The sequence below is a fragment of the Nycticebus coucang genome, chromosome 9 (assembly GCF_027406575.1).
Source record: "Nycticebus coucang isolate mNycCou1 chromosome 9, mNycCou1.pri, whole genome shotgun sequence".
Taxonomy (NCBI): Eukaryota; Metazoa; Chordata; class Mammalia; order Primates; family Lorisidae; genus Nycticebus; species Nycticebus coucang.
The window spans coordinates 93,735,529-93,753,116 of record NC_069788.1 but is presented as its reverse complement, the minus strand read 5'-3'; the positions used below and the strand labels follow the sequence as shown (position 1 = coordinate 93,753,116).

The window sequence follows — 17,588 nt, the reverse complement described above, 5'->3', positions numbered from 1 at the left end:
AACAAAACATTAACTTAAAATATTTTTAAAGGCCTAAAATGGCTGTGAATTAGAAAACCTACTGTCATAAACATACAATTCTCTCTAAACTGAGCTATTAAATTAAATGTAATTCCAATTAAAGTCTTGAGGGTTTTTTTATTTTAGGGGGGGCAGAAATTGATAAGCTTATTTGAAATGTATATGAATGTTCAAAGGCCCAAGAATAGCCATGACATTCTTAAAGAACAAGTTATAGGGAAGGACACACCTTACATACGACAAAGCTGTAAGAGTGACATAAGAGTGGCAGTTACGCAGGGATGGGCACACTACCGAAGGAACTAAACAGAAGGCTTAGAGACACAAATGGACAAAGGTGGCCCTGTGAACAACAAGGGGCAGAATCTTTGTAATATGTGGTGCTAGGACAACTGGCTATCCATTTGGGGAAAAAATGACATTGTCCCTGACAGTATACACACACAAAACAACCAATTTCAGGTGGACCCCTAGATTTAAGAGTGAAAGATAACACAAGAAAACTTTCAGAAGATAATTTAGGAGACTGTCTTTGGCCTCTAAGAGAAGGAAAAGTCTTCTTAGATCAGGCACAGAAAGTACTGTCCATAAAGAAAATGATTGCTCAATTCAACTCTTCATGCTTTAAAAATACGAACTTCTGTTCATCAAATGATATTTATTGAAAGAAAGCAAACATAAACTACTGCTCGAAAGATTTTTGTAGCCACCAAAAGAACTTGTAAACCGTAATAGTGCATATAAAAAAACCTGCTAATTAGTAAGAAAAAGACAACCCAATAAAGAAAAAAAGAAGGAATTCTATATAAGCTTCCTAAGAGAAAGAAAGCTAAAGCAACAAACAAATGAAGAGATGTTCAACCTCATTAGTAATGAGGGACACACAACTTACATTTAATGTGATGTCATTAACTTGCAACCACACTGCCAAAAATAAGACATCTGTTGACACTAGTTACTGGTGTACTGGAGCCACAGGGGCTCTTGGGCACTGCTGGTGGGAGAGTGTTTGCAACTCCCAGTTGAAATTATTTGGTAACGTGGAAGGTACATGTATCTTACAACCTAACTATTTCACTCCTACAGAAGTCCTTGAACATGTACATGTACTGGGAGCTCTGTACAAGGATATTTACACCAGCATTGTGCATAATAGCTGAAAACTGAAAACAACCCACATATCTAATTATAGTAGACTAGATGAAAAAAAACTTAGTATATTTACACAATAAAATTCTATTCATTAGTGTAAATGAATTACTGTGGTCTGTAACAAGATGGACTTCGAGAACATATAATAAGTAATAAAAGCAAGTATTATAAGAATATATTGAGTATTACTCTATAAAAAATTAAAACATGAAGAACTAAATTCATATTATTTAGAAGTACAATACACATGGTATAGAAACATGAGAGAATGACCAACATAGAATTTAGGATTAATAGGACTAACCTGCCAGGTGAAGAGGGGGGGAAATTCATAGGCAATATCACACAGGAAATTAACACATTTATTTAATATATATATTATGTATAAATATGTATGTATAAATATTCACAGGCAATTCACAGGCACTACTAATATTTTTTTTCTTAATCTAAGATACAGGTACATATATATTAGCTGTATTATTTTAAATATGTTTAATAAATATTCTTTGGCTTCTATTCAATACTTAATAACAATTAAAAAACACTTTAGTAGTATTGGTAGTAGTAATAACAATATGAATTCCTACCAATTATTGAGTGATTACCATGTACAAATGTCTTAAATGCACTAGCCAAACCAATTCTTACATCAACCCTCTGAGAAGGATATTTTATTATTCACATTTTGCAAAGGAGGAAATGAGACTCAGGGAGATTTAGTGACTTACTCGAGGTCATATGACTTAAAAATGAAGGATTTGGAGTTCTAAACATTCTAACTCTAAGAATGTGCTCTTAACCACTACAAAATATCCTTCCACGTTCCTTTCCTTTCATACAGAGCTAACCCTATATCAACCTCCCCAACCCAGTGGTTGCTTCTCTAGAGTAATGAACTTATTTTGGGGGTTGCCTTAAGAAAGGACTCTTGGTTCCCATGATCCCTACAGTTAGGAAGTTCTTCCCAATTGTTGAATCTACTGTTCAGTCTCAGTTCTGCTTGGAGTGATTAAGTGTCTGAAATGATACCTCTCAGCTTGGAAATGTTTGGACCCTACAAGCTTATTCAAAGTACTTAAATAGCAATTTTTATCATTTCATGGTGACCATAAGGATGAGTAACCCTGGAGAGACCAGTTGCTCCTCCAGGGGCCTTCAGCTGTCTTATCTGGTAACTGCTCAACAGGTGGGTGGAGCTGGCTCTCACAGCGGGAAGGGCTCTATCTCCACCTGGCAAGTTCAGACTACACATCAACCATGCCCTCCACACGGGGCTTCAGGGAGTCTACGGTTCTTCTGAACAAACATACAAACAGATAATACTACAAGGCAGATGGGACAAGCGCCCACTTAATCTTGTTTAGGTTGGTATCAAAATGTTTTACCTAGGTTGGGAGGAAACCATGGGAGATCCACTGACTATATGCGGCCCCAACTTTTAGTCAGCTATTCTTGGGAACAAGTTTCCCATCACGAAGGAAAAAATACAAATATTTTAAAAGCAAACAAGTCATGGCTACTCTCAGACCTGCTGCCATATGCTTTGCTTTTCTGAGCTCATGGCTTAACATTAAAATAACAGCCTTGCATTCCTCAAATATCTCTACTGCCTGTTCCTTACTTCTACTGCTTGAAAAGGCTGTCAGCTGCTGTCACTTGGAGACATTACCATATTAGCCACCGTTTGTTGCTTATTGTGCAGTAGGGTTATTAGTTTAATAAGCCTCCTCTTGGAGGACACCCTAGGCTGTGGAAGAAGGAACCACATGCTGGTCTAATGTCTAATGAAGAGGGAGGAGGGAAGCGGGGTAAGTGGGGGAGAGGGGGGCGAGAAAGAGAGAGAATGTGACTGTGTGTTGGATGGTGGGAAGCAGGGAAGGGTGCTTTATAAATATTGATGAGAGAAACGGAATTCAATTGTATCAGGTTGCTCTTTACTGATGGGTAAAGGACTGAATAGTTTTAAAAGTGTTTTAACCATTTTAAGGTTCCCTGGGCTAATCCAGAAATATAGTCAGTGTGCAGAAGAGCAAGTTTGAGATCTGCAAGATGTAAAACACTGCAGCAAAGCTCTTTCATTCACTCTGCATAAATAGCTGAGCCTACAAAAGAAATCTCTAGTCAGAGGTTTCCTGGATTATAACAAGAATTCTCCTGATGGAGAGAAGAGAAGTGCCCTTTTCACTTGAAGACAAAGAAATGTTTGTAATGGAAATGTGTGAACCAATTTTCCAAGGAGAGCTGCTGACAAGCACTGATTAAAAACACAGAGAGGTGACGAGGCAGAGAAATAAAGCCAAAGCTGACCCACTTAAAGTCTGTGACTGCACTTCTGAAAGTGAAGAAAGCCAGCTGGGGCCACTGTCTACATTCCTTTCCCTGACGCCCAACCTCAAGCTGTCCCCCATTACTGACCCTGCAATGCGGCAGACAATTAGAACCTTCCAGTGTACACGAGTGCTTACTATTTCTGGCTATTGTGTACTGGTTACTAAGTTACTACCAGAGGATAAAATGGTAACCCAGTAGCTCAAAAGACAATGTCCTTTTCAGCAAAGCTTAAGCAACAGGTGTGGATTCAGTGGTTTAGAGGAAAGATGAGAAGACAGGTAGATAATTCAAGCATGTGACAATTTATAATGATAATTCTTAGGTTATGTACAAAAAAAAGTGATTAATTTATTTAAGTAATTCCATTTCCCAGAGAATGAAACTAAAGAACAAAGAAGTAAGGTATCATGATCAAAGTTGCCTAAAATAGAATAATCACCCAGAGCTAGTGGAAGCCACACTGTGTATAATTTGTGTTTCTCAAATGGCAATCGTTGGAGTTTGTTTAACATAACTTTTGCCATCCTGTATCTGTATTAGTATTTACATACTTTCTTTAAATTGACTTTAAAAATTCTTAGTTGCCCCTGAGCAGTAATTCCCATGAAATCATACTTTGATATACGTTATATTCTCTAGTGTACATTTAAGAATATATAACTACTAAAATAAAAATGTTCATCCACAATCTGCCTAAAAAGCATCTCTTGTACTCCAATGGTGCACATTGAATAAAAGTGGATAAAGTATTTCGACTAAATAAGGATGGCCTAATACTATGTTGGGTTGACCTAACAGGTTACATTTGTTTTTAAATATCAGGAAAAAAGAAACAGTAAAGGGATTTTATATTATTGATTTCTAGGATGTCCATGAAGACCTAAATTAGACAGACTCGAAAGGAAAAGGAGGGAAAAAGCAAATTTAATAACTTCTGATTAAGGGGAAACCAAACCCCCCTGCAGGATCACTTACATAAAATTCTCTGGATATTCGCTCAGGGCCATGTCAATGATGTTGAGGGCATCATGGTAATGCTTTTGCGCTGACAACAAGAGGGCCAGGAGATGCAGGGAGTTGACATCATCACCCTGAAGTTGAAGAGCTTGGCGGACATACCCCAGAGCCTCTGGTATCTGGTTTGAAACAAAATCAAAAAGGATTTCTAAACAGACACATACACACACAGTCACACGATAAAGAAGCCATCATTTCAATGTCTGATTCTCTGCAAACATCAAGAACTGTTTTACATTGTGCCACATTCAAATGTTAAGCCAAGTCTTTACGGTAACCTCATGATATTAATCACAAACATGAAAACAGATGCCCTCTTCCAGAAAGAGTGTGACTGATGAAGTGCTGTGAGAGCCCCCGTCTCTCTACATAACTGCCGATACTGTACCAAGTTTTTTATTTCTCCCTAAGTAAACACTTTCTCATTCTTTCCACAAAACTGATCTGCTTTTGATTATGCCCAAGATGATTTCACTCTAAACGGAGACAAATAAAAATTGCTAGGAGGTTTTAGTGGAATTAAACTGCCGTAGCTAGACTGTTCTCATTTTTTAAAGTATTACTGAAATTAAAGTGCTTAATGAGTTATAAGACTTTTAACAGAGATTTCCAAATGATCAGATGCCTGTCATTCTTTTTATTTGTTCCTTTCTCCTGGACCTCCACTAGACATCAAGAAAATATGCAAAAAAAAAAAAAAACTCTCCCCAAATAAAAACTAAACAAACTAAACAAACAAAACCACACACCTTTCAAAACTACAACCCAAAATAACTCAATCCAAGAAACAAATTGCAATGCCACATACAAAGCAGATGTATCCAAATTCATGGAGGACCAGACACAACCTTAACCTTTAAATGCAACAGCTGTTCAAGATTTTCTTCAAAATCATCAGAGCGCAAGGGCTGACAAAATGCATACATAATGGGTATCTGAACACCCTAGATTCTGTGCAGGTTTAACAGTAACCAGAGAGAATTAGAAGCAGAAGCTGGATTTTGAAACAGAGCAGGAGACTGAGCATTCTTACCCAACCACCCAGGGGCTCCTTCCCGTGTCACCCCAACTCTAATCACTCCTGCTTTTCCCAAACCCTCAGTTACCTCACCATTTAGTAGAAATCCATGACTTTTCTTTTGCTAACCTATTAGTTTTCTTCCCTAAACTGCCAATCTTGATGGATTTAGGTTATAAATGAGAGCTCTGGAGGCTTTCTGCTCTTGAATCATAAAACCATGGCTCCTACAGCTGGAAGGGAGATCATCTGGCCCAGACCTTCATTTACGGGGAGGAAGCTGAATCCAAAGAGATGAAAAGACTTGAGCAAGGCCACCCAGCTACTCCGTGACTGAGATGGGAGTGATTCTCTACTTACTGATTCCTCTCCACCCTCCCCTCCTGGTCAACCTCCTCCCCTGGTGGCAGGTAAACAATCCCTCCAAGCTCTGTGTTCTGATGCCGGGAGCCCACAGAGGCCGCTGCAGCACCCACAGGGCTTCTTCTACTTATCCATGCCGCAAGGTGACAACCTACTGTGTGAATAGCACTCAACCCAGTATTACTGGATGAGTCAAAAGGCACAGCATAGGCATGGAGTTGACTTGCAGGACCATCAGGAACAAATGGACACAGGGTTCCAATGATGTCCTTGCAGGGCAGCTGGCTTCAAGAAACTCAGAAACTCTTTAATTCAACAAGTATTACTGAGTGCTGAACACGTGTCAGGCAGTGTTCCAAGGGCCAGGGTAAATCAATGACAATGATGGATGTGGACTCTTGCCCTCATAGAACCTAAGCCCAGTGAAGAAGACAGATATTGAACAAGAGGGCTGAGGAGAGGAAGAAGTGTAGGCTGCTCCAGGAAGGTTTCTTGGGGGAGATGAGAGAGCCCCAGTGAAGGGGAGAGACCACATGTGCTACAGAAGCAGCTCTCGATCAGTCTGGCTGTGAGCCATATCATGCCAGGTGAGAGGACCCTGTCACGGGTCCCCAAGACACTTGGCATAGTGTCTTGGCTTCCTCAGCCTCCAGGTTGCCAATGGAAGCCACTTCTCAATGCCATTCCCAGGCAACCAGGAAGTCAGACGCATGCCCCAGCCCAGGCCTGCCAGGGGAATGGCACGTCTGGGAGCTGACCCGTGGTTCACCCTCCCAGTCAGCACTCAGGAATGTGCTGGGGTTACCACCAATGTCTTGCACCTGGTGGATGGGCAGGCAGGTGGCCAGAATCTCCAGAACAGTTGGGAGAGGACAGGAGGGTATGGGAATGGCAGAGGCAGCTTCCAGAAGAAGATGAAGGACAAGGGAAGCTTGCTCTTCCAGCAAGGAAAACTATGTTGAGTCTCCTAGTTCAAGTGGCCACTGTGTATAATTGTTCCTATCTTCCATATATTTTAAAGGACCTGGTATCTTTTAGCTACTTCTGCTGGCATTTTCCTTATGACAACCAGTCCCCATCAAGCTCAGCACTGGGCCCTGCTCCTGGCTTCAGGTGTGCGCCATGTGCTGAGTCCCATGCTGCAATCTGGCCCTTGGGTTGGGCCCTTCAGATTTGTGCGTGGATTTAATTTCCAAAAGCAGAGCCTGGTACTCCTGTGTCTTCACAGCAGATGCTCGAACGGACCAAAAGACCAGAGTCTTTGCTGAAAGGAGTCCGTGTCCTCTGAGAAGGGTCCCTCCAGTGAGTGAAGGAAGAGCGTCACCTATAACCTCAGACTGAGCTGCTGAAGGAAGTGTATCGAGATCTAAGTGTACCAGGTTTAGGGAACGTTAGAGTAACTGACCTGTCTGGAGATGGCAAGCTGCAGAGCCAGGTAGAAAGCTGCTTGGTGATCTGTGGGGGACAGGCTGTGGGCCCTGAAAAAATATTTATGGTGATTAGTACATGAGAGAGGCTGTTTCACTTTCCCTATCAAACAAGTCTTCACATATGCATTTTTATACCAAGGCCACATATCTAGTTTTAACTAATGTTTTATTTATTTATTTTGAATTATGCTTTCAACTGGCTTACACTCATCTTAGTTTGAAGTTTGTTTTTTTTTCCAATGACTAGAATTTATTTATTTATTTATTATTTTTTATTAAATCATAGCCGTGTACAATAATGCAATCATGAGGTACAATGTGCTGGTTTTATGAAGTTTTTTTTTTTCAATTTTCTGTTTTGTTTTTTTTTTCTTCCTTTAGCAATTCCCTTCCCCTTAGCCTCCCAAGTAGCTGGGACTACAGGCGCCTACCACAACGTCCAGCTTTTTTTGGTAGAGACAGGGTCTCATTCTGGCTCACTCCAGCTTAGGCTTGCACCTCTGAACTCAGGCAATCCACCTGCCTCGACCTCCCAGAGTGCTAGGATTACAGGCATGAGCCACCATGCCCAGCCTTAATGTTTTATTTAAACTCTTCTTTGTCCACTAACAAATGTAAAGCATTTTCTTCTCTGTAATATGGGATAACACAGGAACATGTTTCTAGTGGCAACTGTCTAGAGTCAATGCTCAAAGGATTTGAGGAGGGGCCCGGAGGTGGAGGTAGAGAATCGCTGGCCGTGGGGGTGGATACTTCCTTTGGGCAGAGCTGGAGCAGCCTCTGTGTCATGCTGGGACACAGAGGCCATGTGTGTTCTTGGCAAGGTGATGGCTGCTTTGGTTAAGTTTGGCTTGGCCTTAACGCTACCTCATCCAAACTTCTGGATTTCAGAGAAACCATATGAAAATCAAAGACCCAGCTTTGCTCATAAAATGAGGTTTTGGTTTTTGATGAATAAGGGGAAAAGAAAGACACTTGTTAGTCCTTTGAACCTTCGACTAAATTCCATGCAGTTTACTGACTGAGTCCATATAACTGTGACGTGTAAGACTCTGTGGTAAGACACTAGGCTCAGTTTCATTAACTGGCCTTCGATGGTAGGTGGGAAGAGGCTATCTGGTCTCCTAACTGATTGCAGACATGGTCTTTTTTTTTTGCTTTTATGTGGAAATCATTTGTATTTAGGCAAAAGCAACTTAAAATGTGACTACGTATAAGACATAATTCTGTGTATAACAATCTGGTAGGAAGAGAAAAACAAACTTTTCCTTTCTTTAAAAGGCACCATTGGAGTAGACTAATTAGGTGGGGCCCAGATAGTAAGTAAACCTTCATGATGCTCTGTCAACATTCTGGGATTAAAGGAGAATCTTTTACTAGCACAAAACAATTTCAAGATAAAAAAGAAAACTGAATCATTATAGATTCAACTGTGGCAGACACACCAAAGAGGGCTTTCTGTAGTAATAAGGTCTTTTCATTAAATTGTCTGTCTGCTACTAGAAAGAGAGTTCAAAGTCTCCCAGGTGTTTGCCACCCAGAAAATATGCTACGTCCAGTGATTTAGGGCATTGTTTGGGCAAATGCAGTGGTTCACAGGCAGGACTAGGATGTCCTTAAATGAATCTAAAACCAAAGCACCCAAACCCCCTGGAGAATCTCGACGAGGCCTCAAGACATAGCCCTAGGACTTTTCTCACCCTAGTTTAACAGGCCGAGGCTGCGAATTGCCTGCATTATATCCTTTAAAATGTCTTATTTCTGCCAGAAGCCTACTCAGTAGCTCCAGCTTTCATAATTTTACAAGTATTGGTTTTTCATGAGTTTGTACATCAAAGAATTTTTTCTTTGATGTTCATAAAAAGTGAGATTGGAATGTCATGGTTTCTGTTATCTCACAATTGTTCAGGGAATATGAATACAAATTAATTACGAAGAGATTCTGAATTATTTAGAATTATTTATCGCATTTTCTTTCACAAATAATAAAGCCAGGTTTCCATAACCCTCAAAAAAGAATTTCTTAGAGCTATAATTTTCTCAGCCAAATTCCTATTTTTCACAAAGGAAGTTTGTGAAACACTGACCCAGTGAAAGGTTGGCAACGTCTGGGGACCTGAGGGTGTCGATAAAGACAGTTCTGGTCAAAGGCCCCACCCTCGCCTCACCAAATGATTTTTAACTGTTAATCGCAGCTCTGTGGAAGAAACCAACCGGAAGTGCTAGAGATCTTGCTATTTCTGGGGTGTGCTGGGCTAACAGCTGAAGAACGCAGAACTTCCCTAATAATGAACATCCAACTGCCAAATTTCTCAAGTGGCACAACTGAAACACGTGCATTTTAAAAAACCTTATCTCAACAATTTTGGTAATGAATTAAATTGACCCCTTCAGCCTGTGAAATGAAAAAGGAAGAATGCCAAACGAAACAAGAAAAAGTGGGCAGATTGATCTCATGCAGATGCCAGAAAACTTGCTTCAGTGTTGCAGAAGACTCCGGGACCCCGGGCTTCCTGTGAGAAAGCCCCTGTGGTGTGCCCATAGGCAACCTGCCTCTAGAAATCAGCAAGCCAAGCAGGTGAGGAAAAGGACCACGAGAAAGGATGTTAGCGTTCTTTGAAAACTGTAAGTCTTCTGAATTCTGCATAGGAATCTAAAGCAGCCTCATAAACCCCATTCCCAAGCCATGAACACCTGCCCAGACTGGTAAGAGAAACCCAGAGACCTAAAAACATCCCTGCAGGAACACTCAAAATGCTTCCCCTGACAAGGCATCTCTATGTTCATTAATTCAATTTCTCTCTCCTGAGAAAGAGGCTGCCCATCCATCTACCCACGCACCCACCTATCCAGTCATACTATGCAGTACCTATAATGTGATGCCAGGCTGCATGCCAGTTTCTGGGAGCCTGGAGATGAATCACACCAGTGCCTTTCCTCAAGGAGCTCTCTCTGCTCCACAGAGATCAGTACCTATAATGTGACAGGCAGAGACAGGCAACTAACTGTGCTGCTACTAAAGAGCACCACTGGGCCTCCCAGACACCTGGCTAACACCCAGGGTGCTGTGAGCTCCACCCTAGTGCTCTCTTAGACTCCGCTCCCAACATCCACTAGCGCTGAACCAAGAATATAGAGAAGGTGGTCAATTTTGACCCTGGTCCATAGAGCAACAATGATACAAAAATAACTATATTTTATGAATAATCTACTATTAAGCATCTTGTCTAAGAACATCTAGTAAAAGAGAGAGCCAGAAGTGGAAAGGAGGACATGTGATTCCAAGGCTTGGTCTTTGTATAATATAATGCCATCCTGCTGCCTGGGTTAGCCCAATCTCTTTGTAGTCCCTTCCGGTTAAGAGGACATGGGTGTATTAAGTTAAGAAAAGAAATCTGCAAACTTGGCTAACTCTACTACTCCGAAACCACTCACTAGTTACACATATGAGGGGTGGGGCGTGGGTAACCACCTTGTCTTGGTTGCCTAAGACTTTTCTGGTTTTAGCACTGAAAAGTCCTATGCTCTGGGAAACCACTCAGTCCCCAACAAATTGGTATGATTGGTCACCCTATACACACAACTCATGCTAGGAGGGAGAGGGGAAAATAAAGTGAGATCTTGCAACCCCTGTCCACACTGAGTGACAGCACGCCACCTATTCCTCCTGGATACTGTGCATCAATGCACTACATAAAATATGCACGCAACTGTTTCCAGGGCTCCTTTTCTCAGGATGTGGTGCCCACAGAAGAAGCAACTCAGATCAATTCAGCATCTTTATTTATATATTTATTTTTGAGACAGAATTTTACTATGTCACCCTCGGTAGAGTGCTGTGGCGTCACAGCTCACAGCAACCTCAAACTCTTGGGTGTAAGTGATTCTCTTGTCTCCCAAGCAGCTGGGACTACAAGGCACCAGCCACAACGCCCGGCTATTTTTTTGTGATAGTTGTTAATGTTGTTTAGCAGGCCCGGGCTGGGTTCGAACCCACGGGCCCTGGTGTATGTGGCTGGCACACTGACCACTGAGCAATGGGCGCCGAGCCAATTCAGCGTCTTTAAACAGCTTTGCAAACAATATTATATTTTTCTTCACTATACTTTTGTATAGGGCAAATGAATTGACTCAGCTGCTTGGGTTGAACTTGTGAATGTAAGAATAGCTGACAGTCTGACATTAAGATGTAGCCACCCAACTAAGATATCTTTAAAAATCACATCTGTGGGCAGCGCCTGTGGCTCAGTGGGTAGGGTGCTGGCCCCTTATACCGAAGGTGGCGGGTTCAAGCCCGGCCCTGGCCAAACTGCAACAAAAAAATGGCCAGGCGTTGTGGCGGGTGCCTGTAGTCCCAGTTACTGGGAGGCTGAGGCAAGAGAATCGCCTGAGCCTAGGACTTGGGAGGTTGCTGTGAGCCACAGCACTCTACCAAGGGTGAAAAAGTGAGACTTTGTCTCTACAAAAACAAAAACAAAAGAACATAAAAATCACATCTGTGAATCCACTAAAAAGCAAATCTTTCTGGGTTCTGCCTCCAATCACGAGTTAATTTTCATGTGCCTATATCCACAACCTTATACCCTTTTGAATTACATTATTTTCTTTTTAAACAAAATGCAAAGTAATAGCATAAACAGAATTGTGGGGAGAATATTTAATACACAAAAAAGTAACTTCTAATCCAAGTAGTTTTAAATTATCCATTTATATTTAAGAAATAATACAAATCATTCTTATTTACTTCAAATCTTTCCTTTAAAAATTTTTGTTAGGATTATAATAGAGTAGTTCTAGTTAATGTGTACTTGAAACAAAATAATTTTACTCCTCTGGAAAATATTCTACATTTCACACAAATACTAATTTAGGTTAGCCTTCCATAATATAATCAGTTAGGTTAGTGGGGTTTTATTACTCTTTATTCCCATATGAACTAATATTTAAAAAATCGTTTTGAATTAAAACCTAAGCAAAAAAGGAACAAAAAGAATTCAGGCCACTGGAACAGCCGTTACATAACATGAAGTTATACTGGCAGCTCAAGGCAGACCACCACTGTGGCTGTTTTTAGAGAGCCAGTAAGATGTGCTGATTTAAGAAAAGTGAAACAGATGTAATGACCACTTTCTTAAGTGTCCATGTGTGGGTTTTACAAACTAGGGCTGGAGAATTTAAAACTTCAGATCATTTGAAATGGAAATGCTCTCCACACTCCACGCTAAAGAACATCAACAAAAGCTTAGCACAAAGACAGGAGATCTGTTTGCAGATGTTGATTGGAACTTTCTCGTCATTAACAAGACTGAGGTGGGCAAAGTTACAAACCTATCCGCAAGCCTGCTAGGAAACACAGAAATGAGACAGAAACCGAGGGATAATGATGTCGTGAGAAAGGCACATGGACACCGCAACAGATCTGTCGGCCTGAAAAAGAGTCTAATAAGAGTTACCAGGTATTAGGAGGTCCTTGTGCAATTTTCATGTAAGTAACTAAGTTTCTAATACTAGGGCTGGAGATTCCAAGGTAACTCAGATATTTTAAGGTGATAAAATCAATATCAGTTCTAGATCTCATATCACGGGGCTATACTTCAGGCAACAATTTCATTTGAGTGATTTATTATACCTGTAATAAGAATAAAATTGGGATAGTGTAGTAGAGTCGGTACAAGAAGAACTGGGTTAGAGTCAAGAGACCTTGATTCCTTAACTGACTTAACAATTCCTGTATCTTCTGTATCCTGGTCTCTGACCTAAAACAGACATACTGCTTGTCCATCCACCTTACTGAGGAGCAATTCGAATAAGGGATGTGAGAGAGCCCTGTGACGTGCAAGCGCTTTATAATTACAAGCCATTATCTTAATTTCACGAGCGGCATCATGACAGAGGCAGGTACAAGGTGTTATGAAACAAAGTGGGGGTGGGGACGTCAGGCTTGTTGGGCTGCCTTCACATAGTATATATCAGAGACTTCATAAAAGCTGGCCTTTTCATTTCTTAATATAAAAACCTGCAGCTTGCCACATTTTTTAAAAGCTAGAAAAGAATAATCTCTTTTTTAGACGATGACAAATGTCTTTAATAAAGGAATCATCTTCCTAGACATACAAAGTATATCTTTTTCAAGCTGAAATCACTGTATTAGGAATGAATAAAATGTGCCAAAATGGATAAACACATTATGAATGTAGAATTTACATGGCAACAAGTGATGCAGCAAATTTTTTGATACTGTATGTTCAGTGCTCAAAACGAAAGATTCCCAGGGGTAAAACACTGTTTACATAATCTTTATAAATATCTCTTCCTTTTATACTTATCATACTTTGTGTCATTATGTACAGCCGAGTGAAAAGATGAACTCCCACTCACCTCTGAAATGCAAGAAGCGCCTTTCTCTGTAGGACCTCCTGCATCCCTCGCAAAGAAGCTAAGAAAAGGGTTCAATTAGTCAGTGGCATGGGAGGTCAGAGAGTTTTTGACAAATACAAAACCCGTCACAAAAGCTATACGTTCAACTGGATTGAAAGCAATCATTTCTGAGTGTCTGCGTGCCCAGCCCCGCACTCGGCACTGCAGAAGGCAGGAAATGAAGCCCAGTCCTACCCCCAAGGCATTTGCATTCATTGGACATAATTATGGAACCATGCCAAGGGGAAAGTGTGAGTTGGATGGTTTGCTATCCCCAGGCATATAGGGGCTGCTGGGAAGTCCACCAGGAACACGTCTGTCCTCCCACCTGCAGGCATATACCTCATGCGTAAAGACTGGGTCTCCCAGGCTGGTAAGGGGAGTGCAAGCATCAATAGTGTTAGACTAGATGGCCTGCGAAGTTCCTTCTGGTGCTGAGAAGACACAATCCTGGGCCAAGGACACTAGCTTGATGCCAGGAAAGGCCAGTTTAATTCCTACTGGGCAATGCCCAGGACCTTTAACACCTTGATGCGAACACAAGGGATACATCAGGCAAACCCAACATGGCTACTGGAAAATCAGCTTAAAAACTGTGAGGCCACCTGGCTGTGAACCCACACTTCCCCTGGCCTCCTTAAACCTGTCTAGGAAGGAAGGAGGGACTTTTTATTGGGGCAAGAAAAAAAGTCCTAGAGGAACTTGTTTATGGTTGGAACTGTAGGAGGCCCTTATTTATCAGCTCCAGTGGGGCAGCTCCCGGCCTGACATCAGCCCAGAGCAGTGGAAGTCTGGTCCAGAGGGCCAGATGTGGCCAGAGCCCAGGGCTAACTTAGAATAGTGATGAGCTAGAGAGAATCTTGGAGGGGACCTGACTGAATAAAAAATGCAGGATGATGTCCAACAGGGTCAAATAAGTCACAGTGCTACCTAGGGGTACAGTCTGAACTAAGAATTTACATGAATAACTACGTGGCATTAAACTTACTCTTCACTGGCCATGTGATGCTGTGGCTCACACCTGTAATCCTGGTCAAGGTGAGAGGATCTCTTGAGCTCAGGAGTTTGAGATCAGCCTGAGCAAAAGCCAGACCCCGTCTCTACTAAAAACAGAAAAATTAACCAGGTATTGTAGTCCCAGCTGCTCAGGAGGCTGAGACAGGAGGATGGCTTAAATCCAGGAGTATGAGGTTGCTGTGTACTAGGCTGACACCAGGACAAAGCCTGGGACGTTAAGACTCCTGTCTCAAAAATTTTTTTGTTTCACTTTTCACTGAAAGTATTTAAAACAGTATGCCGGGTATTGCCAATATACACAGGTCATTAAAAAAGCTTTGAGATACACAAAAATCAAGAAATTAAAATCACATGGATGGAAACAAATGAAGCCCTCCCAGCAACACCAATAAGCTGAACAAGTTGAAACTTGCATGGGTGAATCAGAAAAGATGCAGTCAACTGTGTTTCTTGGAAGTGAAATAATGGACCATAACACAGATGTGTTTGAAAACTTTCATAGTGACCTACATATCACGTATATATAAATGAGCAAAGAATCTAAATTATAAAGCAATTGATCTGTAAAACTTCCCCAGGGTCTTTGATATTTTAGGGCACAGGAAGGGAGGATTTGAGGTAATATGTAAAATAAACTATAACAGGCATGGCGCCTGTGGCTCAAGCGGCTAAGGCGCCAGCCACATACACCTGAGCTAGCAGGTTAGAATCCAGCCTGGGCCCGCCAAACAACAATGACGGCTGCAATCAAAAATTAGCTGGGTGTTGTGGCGGGCGCCTGTAATCCCAGCTACTTGGGAGGCAGAGGCAGGAGAATTGCTTGAGCCCAGGAGTTGGAGGTTGCTGTGAGCTGTGATGCCACAGCACTCTACCCAGGGTGACAGCTTGAGACTCTGCCTCAAAAAATAAACTATAACAAAACTATAAAGAAAAAAAGAAATATTATAAAAGTCAGGATAGTATTTTGTCTTAAGAAGAAGAGGGAGCTCATGAGTGGGAGGGGAGTGTGGAGGGATCCCAACTGGCTAGCAGGGTTCTGTCTCCTGAGCAGAGTGGTGGTTATGAGGATATTTTGCCTTATACTAATTCACTAAGTTATACATTAGTTTTTGAGATTTTTTTTGTTATTTGTGTTATATTTAACAACAAAATGTTAAAAGAAGAATGGCAAAAGTTCATAAAAACAATTTATAAATTTGTACTTTCAGCAAATATATCATTGAAAACTTAGTAAGTATACAAAACATAACCAGTAACTTCTTTTAGCCAGAAGTCCATCCATCAGAATTCTAAGCACATCCAAAATGTATTAAATCCCTGGCCCTGGGAGCCCTGGATATTTGGTGAGCTGTTGAGCTGCATGTATATCTAGCTGTGGATTAAAATGTTCAAATGGGGCAGTTCCTGACCAGTCAAGGGAAGCCTCCTAGAAGGGCTGGCATTGACTCTTCTACATTCGTACCCCTAAGATACCACATCCCTTCTCATGGAGACAGCCTAGGCCAAGTGGAAGAGTGGGCGCAGCCTCAAGGCTGGGTGGGTGAATCATCTTGCACCTGCTGGGAGGTGCCCATGGACTCATGGCACAGTGTGCCTGGAACAGAGCCTGAGAGTCTCCCTTCCTGCTCTCCCATTCTCCTTACCAGTCCAAGGAAAGAGGACACAGGGTCCCACAGGACAGCACACAAAGACCCAACTTCTGTGCTGTCCTGACAGAAGGAGACCCCAGGAATCCTGCAGGGCAGACTCAGGCAACCTGGTCCTACGGCCCAACAGCTCCCACAGGGTTGGGGACTTCTCTCACCGTCAGTGGCCTGCAGACTGTATGTGAGCCCCAGCGCTAAGTAGCCTTTGGCCTTGAACTCTGATGTTTTCTCTCCCACATCAACGACAGTTTTGGCAAACTTTTCAGCCTCTTCCAACTGAAAAATGAGACAAGTTAAAAACAACAACAACCTGCAGAATTTCTAACATGAGTTCCCATAATCATCTGCTGCCAAAAATGGATTTCTGATGAGTCACTTGGAAAATAACTCCCAAACCTTCCGATCTCACTCTGGTGGTTCTGTTTTCTTTACTGAGCCTCTCTAACAGTCCTCAGGAGTCCTTCCTCGCTTTATTCTTCGAAGTTTCCCTTATTGCCTATTTGCCTTCTTTTGCAAAGTTGCTTTCATACTTGGTAGCTTCCATCTTTTTCAAGTTTATTATTTACTGGTTGGGTCTGTAGGGAGAGTGCACTGTAGGAATTCAGAAGCTGATCTAAATATTTTTGTGAAGAATAAAGTTCTTAGAAGGTTTTATGTTTGGGCCTTTCCTTTCTTTCTTTTTTTTTTTTTAAGACCTAAAGAACCCCACTTAGGTTTGGATTCTCTTTGCCACAAGCTGTTAAAAATGTTTAAACTCCATCTATTTCTTTTACAATGTGCAACATATGGACCTTACATAGCAGATTCCAATGAGAAAATGTGCACCTGTAAACTATACCCACAGTAAGACCTCTTGCACAATTCATTAGAGGCAAAAATAATAAGATTTATTCTTTCAAAGTATGGTAAAATTGACATTATTGAAGCCGGGTGATAGTACATGGGAGTTCAATATACTGCTGACTTTTGTGATGTCTGGAAATTTTAAGAATAAAAATGCAAGAAAAAATATACAGAAAAGTTTTTAAGAAAGGTTTATTTTAGGCATTTAGAGATGTATATGTTACAGTAATACATAAGGCCATGCCTAGGAGGAGGGCAGCAGTCCCTGGTGGACACTGACATGTTCCAGACCCAAAGGTTTGGTCCACTCCTCCTCCCTCTCCTGGAGCT

The 17,588-nt window shown here is 41.5% G+C and overlaps 1 protein-coding gene across 6 annotated transcripts in view; it reads right to left on the bottom strand.

Moving 5' to 3' along the window:
* Positions 1-17,588, bottom strand: part of TTC7B (tetratricopeptide repeat domain 7B) — a 265,477-nt gene that overhangs the window by 93,296 nt on the left and 154,593 nt on the right. For all 6 annotated transcript variants that reach the window (XM_053601954.1, XM_053601955.1, XM_053601957.1 and 3 more), the window contains 4 exons: positions 16,574-16,691; positions 13,714-13,771; positions 7,311-7,383; positions 4,483-4,643 (listed from right to left, as the gene is read on the bottom strand). In XM_053601954.1, coding sequence (XP_053457929.1) covers positions 4,483-4,643; positions 7,311-7,383; positions 13,714-13,771; positions 16,574-16,691 — 410 coding nt within the window. The remainder of the gene's footprint in view (positions 1-4,482; positions 4,644-7,310; positions 7,384-13,713; positions 13,772-16,573; positions 16,692-17,588) is intronic.